The sequence below is a fragment of the Tachypleus tridentatus genome, chromosome 10, assembly GCF_004210375.1.
Source record: "Tachypleus tridentatus isolate NWPU-2018 chromosome 10, ASM421037v1, whole genome shotgun sequence".
In the NCBI taxonomy this organism is placed as follows: domain Eukaryota; kingdom Metazoa; phylum Arthropoda; class Merostomata; order Xiphosura; family Limulidae; genus Tachypleus; species Tachypleus tridentatus.
The window spans coordinates 11,800,366-11,814,997 of record NC_134834.1 but is presented as its reverse complement, the minus strand read 5'-3'; the positions used below and the strand labels follow the sequence as shown (position 1 = coordinate 11,814,997).

Genomic DNA, 14,632 nt, shown 5'->3' with positions numbered 1-14,632 from the left:
AAAGTGACCATCAAGTTGTCAGCTGTTTAGGGTACTTTACTGATAGATCGTCTGAGATTATTACTCACTATTCATGAGCCATTTCTTACTATTTTTCTCTAATTTTCTGCTTTGTTGAGGGTGATTATTGTTTGTTAAAAGGTGATTTGGGGCTTAAAGGCTATTAATTGTAATTTGAGAATCATCTTTTGGTGTTCAGGGTTAATTTTTTTGGTGTTGAAAGGTCATGTGTTTGCTCTCCAGTGACCATTTTGGTCATTCAAGGGTAATTTCTTTCTAGAATAGACATGGCTGGACTAAAGTTTAATTTGGCCCTAAACCCAGGTAATATGTGTAAATAATAATAACTCACTGTGGCCTCTATTCTGCTTGTTTTATAAATCACATTTCTTTTCCTTGGGTAGCTGGCAGGGCTTTAGCCTTGAATCTATGTTAATCCAGTATTGGTAATTATTTTATTATTCAAGGGCCATTTTGTTGTAATGGTCTCTAAAACCATGAAAATATTTGTTATTCAACTGATTTTTGTATGTATTCACTGGCTTTCTAGTAGTTGTGGTGCTATCATTGGTTTCCTGAAGATTGGAAGAAAGAAACTTTTCATTATTGATGAGCACGGAGACATTCAGGAGCTATGGCCGCTCTGTGTTCTAGATTTCTACATCCATGATTCGTGTCAGAGGCAAGGCTATGGTCTTCAGGTTTTTAAAACAATGCTAAAAGTGAGTACAATACTTCTCTTGATAACCCGCAGTTGTTACCACATGTAAACCAATAACTCAGAACCCAACTGAACACATGGAAAGTTCAAATGTAATTCTTGTTTTTTATTAACTATGTTGTTACACATCAAATTTCTTTATATGCCACTACTTTTCTTACACATGGAAGACATGAAAACATTGTGGTGTTTTAACAGAGCTTAGAAAAATAGGTACAAGTATGTTATCTTTTATGAGGTTTACATTTTTAGGCTCTATTTTGTTATTTCAGAAATCCTTTAAAAAATTGATTTTCTGTTTTGTCCTAATTGCTGCTTAATTAGTTGGAAAAATATCTTTATAAAGTTTCTTCTGTTATTTTCAGTAAATTAATAGTTGTATTTTGAAAGTAATTAATGTTACAATTTCAGTGACAATTCTTCATGAGGTGCTGCTACACATTCTTGTTAAGTGTTTGAATTAATGTAGTAGTGGTAACAGAGGTCTTCACTATGGTTACAGGTAATAACACATAATTATTTTAAAAGTATATATTGCTTCTTCAAAACCAGTATTTATGTACTTATGATCTACTATTTTGTATTATAAGTGCCTGATCTGACTTACTACAACTTCTATTTTTGTTTTACATGTTTCTCAAAGCCATACTTGTTTCTTATGTTCAAGTTACCTACACGTGTGTTAAAAGTAGAACTGAAATGTTCCTGGTAGTAACTCATGTTGTTGGTTACAGATTGAAGAAGTTTCTGGTAGTAACTCATGTTGTTGGTTACAGATTGAAGAAGTTTCTGGTAGTAACTCATGTTGTTGGTTACAGATTGAAGAAGTTTCTGGTAGTAACTCATGTTGTTGGTTACAGATTGAAGAAGTTTCTGGTAGTAACTCATGTTGTTGGTTACAGATTGAAGAAGTTTCTGGTAGTAACTCATGTTGTTGGTTACAGATTGAAGAAGTTTCTGGTAGTAACTCATGTTGTTGGTTACAGATTGAAGAAGTTTCTGGTAGTAACTCATGTTGTTGGTTACAGATTGAAGAAGTTTCTGGTAGTAACTCATGTTGTTGGTTACAGATTGAAGAAGTTTCTGGTAGTAACTCATGTTGTTGGTTACAGATTGAAGAAGTTTCTGGTAGTAACTCATGTTGTTGGTTACAGATTGAAGAAGTTTCTGGTAGTAACTCATGTTGTTGGTTACAGATTGAAGAAGTTTCTGGTAGTAACTCATGTTGTTGGTTACAGATTGAAGAAGTTTCTGGTAGTAACTCATGTTGTTGGTTACAGATTGAAGAAGTTTCTGGTAGTAACTCATGTTGTTGGTTACAGATTGAAGAAGTTTCTGGTAGTAACTCATGTTGTTGGTTACAGATTGAAGAAGTTTCTGGTAGTAACTCATGTTGTTGGTTACAGATTGAAGAAGTTTCTGGTAGTAACTCATGTTGTTGGTTACAGATTGAAGAAGTTTCTGGTAGTAACTCATGTTGTTGGTTACAGATTGAAGAAGTTTCTGGTAGTAACTCATGTTGTTGGTTACAGATTGAAGAAGTTTCTGGTAGTAACTCATGTTGTTGGTTACAGATTGAAGAAGTTTCTGGTAGTAACTCATGTTGTTGGTTACAGATTGAAGAAGTTTCTGGTAGTAACTCATGTTGTTGGTTACAGATTGAAGAAGTTTCTGGTAGTAACTCATGTTGTTGGTTACAGATTGAAGAAGTTTCTGGTAGTAACTCATGTTGTTGGTTACAGATTGAAGAAGTTTCTGGTAGTAACTCATGTTGTTGGTTACAGATTGAAGAAGTTTCTGGTAGTAACTCATGTTGTTGGTTACAGATTGAAGAAGTTTCTGGTAGTAACTCATGTTGTTGGTTACAGATTGAAGAAGTTTCTGGTAGTAACTCATGTTGTTGGTTACAGATTGAAGAAGTTTCTGGTAGTAACTCATGTTGTTGTTACAGATTGAAGAAGTTTCTGGTAGTAACTCATGTTGTTGGTTACAGTTTCTGGTAAACTCATGTTGTTGGTTTCTGGTACAGATTGAAGAAGTTTCTGGTAGTAACTCATGTTGTTGGTTACAGATTGAAGAAGTTTCTGGTAGTAACTCATGTTGTTGGTTACAGATTGAAGAAGTTTCTGGTAGTAACTCATGTTGTTGGTTACAGATTGAAGAAGTTTCTGGTAGTAACTCATGTTGTTGGTTACAGATTGAAGAAGTTTCTGGTAGTAACTCATGTTGTTGGTTACAGATTGAAGAAGTTTCTGGTAGTAACTCATGTTGTTGGTTACAGATTGAAGAAGTTTCTGGTAGTAACTCATGTTGTTGGTTACAGATTGAAGAAGTTTCTGGTAGTAACTCATGTTGTTGGTTACAGATTGAAGAAGTTTCTGGTAGTAACTCATGTTGTTGGTTACAGATTGAAGAAGTTTCTGGTAGTAACTCATGTTGTTGGTTACAGATTGAAGAAGTTTCTGGTAGTAACTCATGTTGTTGGTTACAGATTGAAGAAGTTTCTGGTAGTAACTCATGTTGTTGGTTACAGATTGAAGAAGTTTCTGGTAGTAACTCATGTTGTTGGTTACAGATTGAAGAAGTTTCTGGTAGTAACTCATGTTGTTGGTTACAGATTGAAGAAGTTTCTGGTAGTAACTCATGTTGTTGGTTACAGATTGAAGAAGTTTCTGGTAGTAACTCATGTTGTTGGTTACAGATTGAAGAAGTTTCTGGTAGTAACTCATGTTGTTGGTTACAGATTGAAGAAGTTTCTGGTAGTAACTCATGTTGTTGGTTACAGATTGAAGAAGTTTCTGGTAGTAACTCATGTTGTTGGTTACAGATTGAAGAAGTTTCTGGTAACTCATGTTGTTGGTTACAGATTGAAGAAGTTTCTGGTAGTAACATGTTGTTGGTTACAGATTGAAGAAGTTTCTGGTAGTAACTCATGTTGTTGGTTACAGATTGAAGAAGTTTCTGGTAGTAACTCATGTTGTTGGTTACTGGTAGTAACTCATGTTGTTGGTTACAGATTGAAGAAGTTTCTGGTAGTAACTCATGTTGTTGGTTACAGATTGAAGAAGTTTCTGGTAGTAACTCATGTTGTTGGTTACAGATTGAAGAAGTTTCTGGTAGTAACTCATGTTGTTGGTTACAGATTGAAGAAGTTTCTGGTAGTAACTCATGTTGTTGGTTACAGATTGAAGAAGTTTCTGGTAGTAACTCATGTTGTTGGTTACAGATTGAAGAAGTTTCTGGTAGTAACTCATGTTGTTGGTTACAGATTGAAGAAGTTAGTAACAGTTGTTGGTTACAGATTGAAGAAGTTTCTGGTAGTAACTCATGTTGTTGGTTACAGATTGAAGAAGTTTCTGGTAGTAACTCATGTTGTTGGTTACAGATTGAAGAAGTTTCTGGTAGTAACTCATGTTGTTGGTTACAGATTGAAGAAGTTTCTGGTAGTAACTCATGTTGTTGGTTACAGATTGAAGAAGTTTCTGGTAGTAACTCATGTTGTTGGTTACAGATTGAAGAAGTTTCTGGTAGTAACTCATGTTGTTGGTTACAGATTGAAGAAGTTTCTGGTAGTAACTCATGTTGTTGGTTACAGATTGAAGAAGTTTCTGGTAGTAACTCATGTTGTTGGTTACAGATTGAAGAAGTTTCTGGTAGTAACTCATGTTGTTGGTTACAGATTGAAGAAGTTTCTGGTAGTAACTCATGTTGTTGGTTACAGATTGAAGAAGTTTCTGGTAGTAACTCATGTTGTTGGTTACAGATTGAAGAAGTTTCTGGTAGTAACTCATGTTGTTGGTTACAGATTGAAGAAGTTTCTGGTAGTAACTCATGTTGTTGGTTACAGATTGAAGAAGTTTCTGGTAGTAACTCATGTTGTTGGTTACAGATTGAAGAAGTTTCTGGTAGTAACTCATGTTGTTGGTTACAGATTGAAGAAGTTTCTGGTAGTAACTCATGTTGTTGGTTACAGATTGAAGAAGTTTCTGGTAGTAACTCATGTTGTTGGTTACAGATTGAAGAAGTTTCTGGTAGTAACTCATGTTGTTGGTTACAGAAGAAGTTGAAGAAGTTTCTGGTAGTAACTCATGTTGTTGGTTACAGATTGAAGAAGTTTCTGGTAGTAACTCATGTTGTTGGTTACAGATTGAAGAAGTTTCTGGTAGTAACTCATGTTGTTGGTTACAGATTGAAGAAGTTTCTGGTAGTAACTCATGTTGTTGGTTACAGATTGAAGAAGTTTCTGGTAGTAACTCATGTTGTTGGTTACAGATTGAAGAAGTTTCTGGTAGTAACTCATGTTGTTGGTTACAGATTGAAGAAGTTTCTGGTAGTAACTCATGTTGTTGGTTACAGATTGAAGAAGTTTCTGGTAGTAACTCATGTTGTTGGTTACAGGTTGAAGAAGTTTCTGGTAGTAACTCATGTTGTTGGTTACAGATTGAAGAAGTTTCTGGTAGTAACTCATGTTGTTGGTTACAGATTGAAGAAGTTTCTGGTAGTAACTCATGTTGTTGGTTGAAGAAGTTTCAGATTGAAGAAGTTTCTGGTAGTAACTCATGTTGTTGGTTACAGATTGAAGAAGTTTCTGGTAGTAACTCATGTTGTTGGTTACAGATTGAAGAAGTTTCTGGTAGTAACTCATGTTGTTGGTTACAGATTGAAGAAGTTTCTGGTAGTAACTCATGTTGTTGGTTACAGATTGAAGAAGTTTCTGGTAGTAACTCATGTTGCTGGTTACAGATTGAAGAAGTTTCTGGTAGTAACTCATGTTGTTGGTTACAGATTGAAGAAGTTTCTGGTAGTAACTCATGTTGTTGGTTACAGATTGAAGAAGTTTCTGGTAGTAACTCATGTTGTTGGTTACAGATTGAAGAAGTTTCTGGTAGTAACTCATGTTGTTGGTTACAGATTGAAGAAGTTTCTGGTAGTAACTCATGTTGTTGGTTACAGATTGAAGAAGTTTCTGGTAGTAACTCATGTTGTTGGTTACAGATTGAAGAAGTTTCTGGTAGTAACTCATGTTGTTGGTTACAGATTGAAGAAGTTTCTGGTAGTAACTCATGTTGTTGGTTACAGATTGAAGAAGTTTCTGGTAGTAACTCATGTTGTTGGTTACAGATTGAAGAAGTTTCTGGTAGTAACTCATGTTGTTGGTTACAGATTGAAGAAGTTTCTGGTAGTAACTCATGTTGTTGGTTACAGATTGAAGAAGTTTCTAGTAGTAGTAACTCATGTTGCTGGTTACAGAGTGAAGAAGTTTCTGTAGTAACTCATGTTGTTGTACAGATTGAAGAAGTTTCTGGTAGTAACCCATGTTGTTGGTTACAGATTGAAGAAGTCGTTGGTTACAGAGTGAAGAAGTTTCTGGTAGTAACCCATGTTGTTGGTTACAGATTGAAGAAGTTTCTGGTAGTAACCTCATGTTGCTGTTTACAGATTGAAGAAGTCTGGTAGTAACTCATGCTACAGAGAAGATTCTCTAGTAACTCATGTTGTTGGTTACAGATTGAAGAAGTTTCTAGGTAACTCATGTTGCGGTTGAGTGAAAGTTTCTGGTAGTAACTATGTTGTTGGTTACAGATTGAAGAAGTTTCAGTAGTAACTCATGTTATTGGTTACAGATGAAGAAGTTTCTGGTAGTAACTCATGCTGGTTACATTGAAGAAGTTTCTGGTAGTAACTCATGTTGCTGGTTACAGATTGAAGAAGTTTCTGGTAGTAACTCATGTTGTTGGTTACAGATTGAAGAAGTTTCTGGTAGTAACTCATGTTGTTGGTTACAGATTGAAGAAGTTTCTAGTAGTAACCATGTTGTTGGTTACAGATTGAAGAAGTTTCTGGTAGTAACTCATGTTGTTGGTTACAGATTGAAGAAGTTTCTGGTAGTAACTCATGTTGTTGGTTACAGATTGAAGAAGTTTCTGGTAGTTCATGTTGTTGGTTACAGATTGAAGAAGTTTCTTGGTAGTAACTCATGTTGTTGGTTACAGATTGAAGAAGTTTCTGGTAGTAACTCATGTTGTTGGTTACAGATTGAAGAAGTTTCTGGTAGTAACTCATGTTGTTGGTTACAGATTGAAGAAGTTTCTGGTAGTAACTCATGTTGTTGGTTACAGATTGAAGAAGTTTCTGGTAGTAACTCATGTTGTTGGTTACAGATTGAAGAAGTTTCTGGTAGTAACTCATGTTGTTGGTTACAGATTGAAGAAGTTTCTGGTAGTAACTCATGTTGTTGGTTACAGATTGAAGAAGTTTCTGGTAGTAACTCATGTTGTTGGTTACAGGTTGAAGAAGTTTCTGGTAGTAACTCATGTTGTTGGTTACAGATTGAAGAAGTTTCTGGTAGTAACTCATGTTGTTGGTTACAGATTGAAGAAGTTTCTGGTAGTAACTCTGCATGTTGTTGGTTACAGATTGAAGAAGTTTCTGGTAGCTCTATGTTGTTGGTTTTTTTCGATTGAAGTTCCTGGTAGTAACTCTTAAATGTGTTATTACTTACAGATTGAAGAAGATTCTGGTAGTAACTCCTAAATGTGTTATTAGTTACAGATTGAAGAAGTTTCTGGTAGTAACTCCTAAATGTGTTATTACTTACAGATTGAAGAAGTTTCTGGTAGTAACTCCTCAATGTGTTGTTGGTTACAGATTGAAGAAGTTTCTGGTAGTAACTCATGTTGTTGGTTACAGATTGAAGAAGTTTCTGGTAGTAACTCATGTTGTTGGTTACAGATTGAAGAAGTTTCTGGTAGTAACTCATGTTGTTGGTTACAGATTGAAGAAGTTTCTGGTAGTAACTCATGTTGTTGGTTACAGATTGAAGAAGTTTCTGGTAGTAACTCATGTTGTTGGTTACAGATTGAAGAAGTTTCTGGTAGTAACTCATGTTGTTGGTTACAGATTGAAGAAGTTTCTGGTAGTAACTCATGTTGTTGGTTACAGATTGAAGAAGTTTCTGGTAGTAACTCATGTTGTTGGTTACAGATTGAAGAAGTTTCTGGTAGTAACTCATGTTGTTGGTTACAGATTGAAGAAGTTTCTGGTAGTAACTCATGTTGTTGGTTACAGATTGAAGAAGTTTCTGGTAGTAACTCATGTTGTTGGTTACAGATTGAAGAAGTTTCTGGTAGTAACTCATGTTGTTGGTTAGAGATTGAAGAAGTTTCTGGTAGTAACTCATGTTGTTGGTTACAGAGTGAAGAAGTTTCTGGTAGTAACTCATGTTGTTGGTTACAGATTGAAGAAGTTTCTGGTAGTAACTCATGTTGTTGGTTACAGATTGAAGAAGTTTCTGGTAGTAACTCATGTTGTTGGTTACAGACAGATTGAAGAAGTTTCTGGTAGTAACTCATGTTGTTGGTTACAGATTGAAGAAGTTTCTGGTAGTAACTCATGTTGTTGGTTACAGATTGAAGAAGTTTCTGGTAGTAACTCATGTTGTTGGTTACAGATTGAAGAAGTTTCTGGTAGTAACTCATGTTGTTGGTTACAGATTGAAGAAGTTTCTGGTAGTAACTCATGTTGTTGGTTACATTGGTTACAGATTGAAGAAGTTTCTGGTAGTAACTCATGTTGTTGGTTACAGATTGAAGAAGTTTCTGGTAGTAACTCATGTTGTTGGTTACAGATTGAAGAAGTTTCTGGTAGTAACTCATGTTGTTGGTTACAGATTGAAGAAGTTTCTGGTAGTAACTCATGACAGATTGAAGAAGTTTCTGGTAGTAACTCATGTTGTTGGTTACAGATTGAAGAAGTTTCTGGTAGTAACTCATGTTGTTGGTTACAGATTGAAGAAGTTTCTGGTAGTAACTCATGTTGTTGGTTACAGATTGAAGAAGTTTCTGGTAGTAACTCATGTTGTTGGTTACTGGTAGAACTCATGTTGTTGGTTACAGAAGAAGTTTCTGGTAGTAACTCATGTTGTTGGTTACAGATTGAAGAAGTTTCTGGTAGTAACTCATGTTGTTGGTTACAGATTGAAGAAGTTTCTGGTAGTAACTCATGTTGTTGGTTACAGATTGAAGAAGTTTCTGGTAGTAACTCATGTTGTTGGTTACAGATTGAAGAAGTTTCTGGTAGTAACTCATGTTGTTGGTTACAGATTGAAGAAGTTTCTGGTAGTAACTCATGTTGTTGGTTACAGATTGAAGAAGTTTCTGGTAGTAACTCATGTTGTTGGTTACAGATTGAAGAAGTTTCTGGTAGTAACTCATGTTGTTGGTTACAGATTGAAGAAGTTTCTGGTAGTAACTCATGTTGTTGGTTACAGATTGAAGAAGTTTCTGGTAGTAACTCATGTTGTTGGTTACAGATTGAAGAAGTTTCTGGTAGTAACTCATGTTGTTGGTTACAGATTGAAGAAGTTTCTGGTAGTAACTCATGTTGTTGGTTACAGATTGAAGAAGTTTCTGGTAGTAACTCATGTTGTTGGTTACAGATTGAAGAAGTTTCTGGTAGTAACTCATGTTGTTGGTTACAGATTGAAGAAGTTTCTGGTAGTAACTCATGTTGTTGGTTACAGATTGAAGAAGTTTCTGGTAGTAACTCATGTTGTTGGTTACAGATTGAAGAAGTTTCTGGTAGTAACTCATGTTGTTGGTTACAGATTGAAGAAGTTTCTGGTTGGTTACAGTAAGAAGTTTCTCTCATGTTGTTGGTTACAGATTGAAGAAGTTTCTGGTAGTAACTCATGTTGTTGGTTACAGATTGAAGAAGTTTCTGGTAGTAACTCATGTTACAGATTGAAGAAGTTTCTGGTAGTAACTCATGTTGTTGGTTACAGATTGAAGAAGTTTCTGGTAGTAACTCATGTTGTTGGTTACAGATTGAAGAAGTTTCTGGTAGTAACTCATGTTGTTGGTTACAGATTGAAGAAGTTTCTGGTAGTAACTCATGTTGTTGGTTACAGATTGAAGAAGTTTCTGGTAGTAACTCATGTTGTTGGTTACAGATTGAAGAAGTTTCTGGTAGTAACTCATGTTGTTGGTTACAGATTGAAGAAGTTTCTGGTAGTAACTCATGTTGTTGGTTACAGATTGAAGAAGTTTCTGGTAGTAACTCATGTTGTTGGTTACAGATTGAAGAAGTTTCTGGTAGTAACTCATGTTGTTGGTTACAGATTGAAGAAGTTTCTGGTAGTAACTCATGTTGTTGGTTACAGATTGAAGAAGTTTCTGGTAGTAACTCATGTTGTTGGTTACAGATTTGAAGAAGTTTCTGGTAGTAACTCATGTTGTTGGTTACAGATTGAAGAAGTTTCTGGTAGTAACCCATGTTGTTACAGATTGAAGAAGTTTCTGGTACAGATTGAAGAAGTTTCTGGTAGTAACTCATGTTGTTGGTTACAGATTGAAGAAGTTTCTGGTAGTAACTCATGTTGTTGGTTACAGATTGAAGAAGTTTCTGGTAGTAACTCATGTTGTTGGTTACAGATTGAAGAAGTTTCTGGTAGTAACTCATGTTGTTGGTTACAGATTGAAGAAGTTTCTGGTAGTAACTCATGTTGTTGGTTACAGATTGAAGAAGTTTCTGGTAGTAACTCATGTTGTTGGTTACAGATTGAAGAAGTTTCTGGTAGTAACTCATGTTGTTGGTTACAGATTGAAGAAGTTTCTGGTAGTAACTCATGTTGTTGGTTACAGATTGAAGAAGTTTCTGGTAGTAACTCATGTTGTTGGTTACAGATTGAAGAAGTTTCTGGTAGTAACTCATGTTGTTGGTTACAGATTGAAGAAGTTTCTGGTAGTAACTCATGTTGTTGGTTACAGATTGAAGAAGTTTCTGGTAGTAACTCATGTTGTGGTTACAGGTTACACAGATTGAAGAAGTTTCTGGTAGTAACTCATGTTGTTGGTTACAGATTGAAGAAGTTTCTGGTAGTAACTCATGTTGTTGGTTACAGATTGAAGAAGTTTCTGGTAGTAACTCATGTTGTTGGTTACAGATTGAAGAAGTTTCTGGTAGTAACTCATGTTGTTGGTTACAGATTGAAGAAGTTTCTGGTAGTAACTCATGTTGTTGGTTACAGATTGAAGAAGTTTCTGGTAGTAACTCATGTTGTTGGTTACAGATTGAAGAAGTTTCTGGTAGTAACTCATGTTGTTGGTTACAGATTGAAGAAGTTTCTGGTAGTAACTCATGTTGTTGGTTACAGATTGAAGAAGTTTCTGGTAGTAACTCATGTTGTTGGTTACAGATTGAAGAAGTTTCTGGTAGTAACTCATGTTGTTGGTTACAGATTGAAGAAGTTTCTGGTAGTAACTCATGTTGTTGGTTACAGATTGAAGAAGTTTCTGGTAGTAACTCATGTTGTTGGTTACAGATTGAAGAAGTTTCTGGTAGTAACTCATGTTGTTGGTTACAGATGAAGAAGTTTCTGGTAGTAACTCATGTTGTTGGTTACAGATTGAAGAAGTTTCTGGTAGTAACTCATGTTGTTGGTTACAGATTGAAGAAGTTTCTGGTAGTAACTCATGTTGTTGGTTACAGATTGAAGAAGTTTCTGGTAGTAACTCATGTTGTTGGTTACAGATTGAAGAAGTTTCTGGTAGTAACTCATGTTGAAGAAGTTTCTGGTAGTAACTCATTGACAGATTGAAGAAGTTTCTGGTAGTAACTCATGTTGTTGGTTACAGATTGAAGAAGTTTCTGGTAGTAACTCATGTTGTTGAAGAAGTTTCTGGTACAGTTGGTTGAAGAAGTTTCTGGTAGTAACTCATGTTGTTGGTTACAGATTGAAGAAGTTTCTGGTAGTAACTCATGTTGTTGGTTACAGATTGAAGAAGTTTCTGGTAGTAACTCATGTTGTTGGTTACAGATTGAAGAAGTTTCTGGTAGTAACTCATGTTGTTGGTTACAGATTGAAGAAGTTTCTGGTAGTAACTCATGTTGTTGGTTACAGATTGAAGAAGTTTCTGGTAGTAACTCATGTTGTTGGTTACAGATTGAAGAAGTTTCTGGTAGTAACTCATGTTGTTGGTTACAGATTGAAGAAGTTTCTGGTAGTAACTCATGTTGTTGGTTACAGATTGAAGAAGTTTCTGGTAGTAACTCATGTTGTTGGTTACAGATTGAAGAAGTTTCTGGTAGTAACTCATGTTGTTGGTTACAGAGTGAAGAAGTTTCTGGTAGTAACTCATGTTGTTGGTTACAGATTGAAGAAGTTTCTGGTAGTAACTCATGTTGTTGGTTACAGATTGAAGAAGTTTCTGGTAGTAACTCATGTTGTTGGTTACAGATTGAAGAAGTTTCTGGTAGTAACTCATGTTGTTGGTTACAGATTGAAGAAGTTTCTGGTACTAACTCATGTTTCTGAAGTAGTAACTCATGTTGTTGGTTACAGATTGAAGAAGTTTCTAGTAGTAACTCATGTTGTTGGTTACAGATTGAAGAAGTTTCTGGTAGTAACTCATGTTGCTGGTTACAGATTGAAGAAGTTTCTGGTAGTAACTCATGTTGCTGGTTACAGATTGAAGAAGTTTCTGGTAGTAACTCATGTTGTTGGTTACAGATTGAAGAAGTTTCTGGTAGTAACTCATGTTGTTGGTTACAGATTGAAGAAGTTTCTGGTAGTAACTCATGTTGTTGGTTACAGATTGAAGAAGTTTCTGGTAGTAACTCATGTTGTTGGTTACAGATTGAAGAAGTTTCTGGTAGTAACTCATGTTGTTGGTTACAGATTGAAGAAGTTTCTGGTAGTAACTCATGTTGTTGGTTACAGATTGAAGAAGTTTCTCCAGAAGAGCTTGCTATTGATCGACCGTCCCACAAATTTTTAACATTCTTGAAGAAACATTTTGGACTTGAATACACCATTCCTCAAACAAACAATTTTGTTGTGTTTGTAGGATTTTTCAAAGACAAACATGGTAAGTTACTGGTTTAAGGAATGTGCATGTAGTTACAAACCTTCATGTTTAAATAATAACATGACAAAATTCGATCATTTTGTTGCATGTGCGGTAACAAGAGTACTTCTGTGTCTACAGACTAATTTGACTAGATTGAAGTTTGTTTTTTTTAGACTGTGGAAGTGGTGTATCTGTAGAACATCTTAACACCCAAACCTTATACATTTCTGTAACTACTGGTAGATAGGAAAAACACCAGTTAACTTTTTATATCTGACTTGGTGAGAATGCAGACTGAATTAGCAAGAGTTAGAAGAATGTGTTCAGGGAACCTAAGTGGTGGGAAGGGACGTGTTCAGGGAACCTAAGTGGTGGGAAGAGACGTGTTCAGGGAACCTAAGTGGTGGGAAGGGACGTGTTCAGGGAACCTAAGTGGTGGGGAGGGACGTGTTCAGGGAACCTAAGTGGTGGGAGGGACGTGTTCAGGAACCTAAGTGGTGGGAAGGGACGTGTTCAGGAACCCAAGTGGTGGGAAGGGACGGTTCAGGAACCCAAGTGGTGGGAAGGGACGTGTTCAGGGAACCCAAGTGGTGGGAAGGGACGTGTTCAGGGAACCCAAGTGGTGGGAAGGGACGTGTTCAGGAACCCAAGTGGTGGGAAGGGACGTGTTCAGGGAACCTAAGTGGTGGGAAGGGACGTGTTCAGGAACCTAAGTGGTGGGGAGGGACGTGTTCAGGGAACCTAAGTGGTGGGGAGGGACGTGTTCAGGGAACCTAAGTGGTGGGAAGGGACGGTTCAGGAACCCAAGTGGTGGGAAGGGACTTGTTCAGGAACCTAAGTGGTGGGAAGGGACGTGTTCAGGAACCTAAGTGGTGGGAAGGGACGTGTTCAGGGAACCTAAGTGGTGGGGAGGGACGTGTTCAGGGAACCTAAGTGGTGGGAAGAGACAGAAGTTTATTTTGTGTTTGGTGGGAAGTGAATGTCAAAGACAGTATGTTTATAAATATGATATTGTGTTTATAAAACAAAGACAGTATGTTTATAAATATTATATTGTGTTTATAAAACAAAGACAGTATGTTTATAAATATGATATTGTGTTTATAAACAAAGACAGTATGTTTATAAATATAATATTGTGTTTATAAAACAAAGACAGTGTGTTTATAAATATGATATTGTGTTTATAAAACAAAGACAGTGTGTTTATAAATATGATATTGTGTTTATAAAACAAAGACAGTATGTTTATAAATATGATATTGTGTTTATAAAACAAAGACAGTATGTTTATAAATATGATATTGTGTTTATAAAACAAAGACAGTATGTTTATAAATATGATATTGTGTTTATAAAACAAAGACAGTATGTTTATAAATATGATATTGTGTTTATAAACAAAGACAGTATGTTTATAAATATAATATTGTGTTTATAAAACAAAGACAGTGTGTTTATAAATATGATATTGTGTTTATAAAACAAAGACAGTGTGTTTATAAATATGATATTGTGTTTATAAAACAAAGACAGTATGTTTATAAATATGATATTGTGTTTATAAAACAAAGACAGTATGTTTATAAATATGATATTGTGTTTATAAAACAAAGACAGTATGTTTATAAATATGATATTGTGTTTATAAAACAAAGACAGTATGTTCATAAATATGATATTGTGTTTATAAAACAAAGACAGTATGTTTATAAATATGATATTGTGTTTATAAAACAAAGACAGTATGTTTATAAATATGATATTGTGTTTATAAAACAAAGTCAGTATGTTTATAAATATAATATTGTGTTTATAAACAAATTTTATAAAAGTTTGTGTAAAACTGTATGTTTTTAAGGATACCCAGCTTTTCACATGAAGTGTTATTGTCTGGAAATAAAATCCATAAATTTGAAAAATCTGGGAGGGGGCAATTGAGTTTTTGAGGAAGATACCCCCACTCCTCATATATGGAAAGAAAGTCTGAAGTATTACCCACACTTCTGTTTGTTTCTCTCACTTTTCATAAAGAAACATTATTGAAATGTAGTTCTCTGTA

General features: G+C 35.3%; 1 protein-coding gene across 10 annotated transcripts in view; it reads left to right on the top strand.

Moving 5' to 3' along the window:
- Nucleotides 1-14,632, top strand: part of LOC143228749 (alpha-tubulin N-acetyltransferase 1-like) — a 37,098-nt gene that overhangs the window by 7,722 nt on the left and 14,744 nt on the right. For 8 of the 10 annotated variants that reach the window (XR_013015446.1, XM_076460051.1, XM_076460052.1 and 5 more), the window contains 2 exons: nt 551-722; nt 12,441-12,588. Coding sequence is in view for 9 of the 10 variants with exons in the window: in XM_076460051.1 (XP_076316166.1) it covers nt 551-722; nt 12,441-12,588 (320 nt within the window). In the remaining variant the exon portion in view is untranslated. The remainder of the gene's footprint in view (nt 1-550; nt 723-12,440; nt 12,589-14,632) is intronic. The other 2 variants (XM_076460055.1, XM_076460058.1) reach the window with 2 other exon arrangements.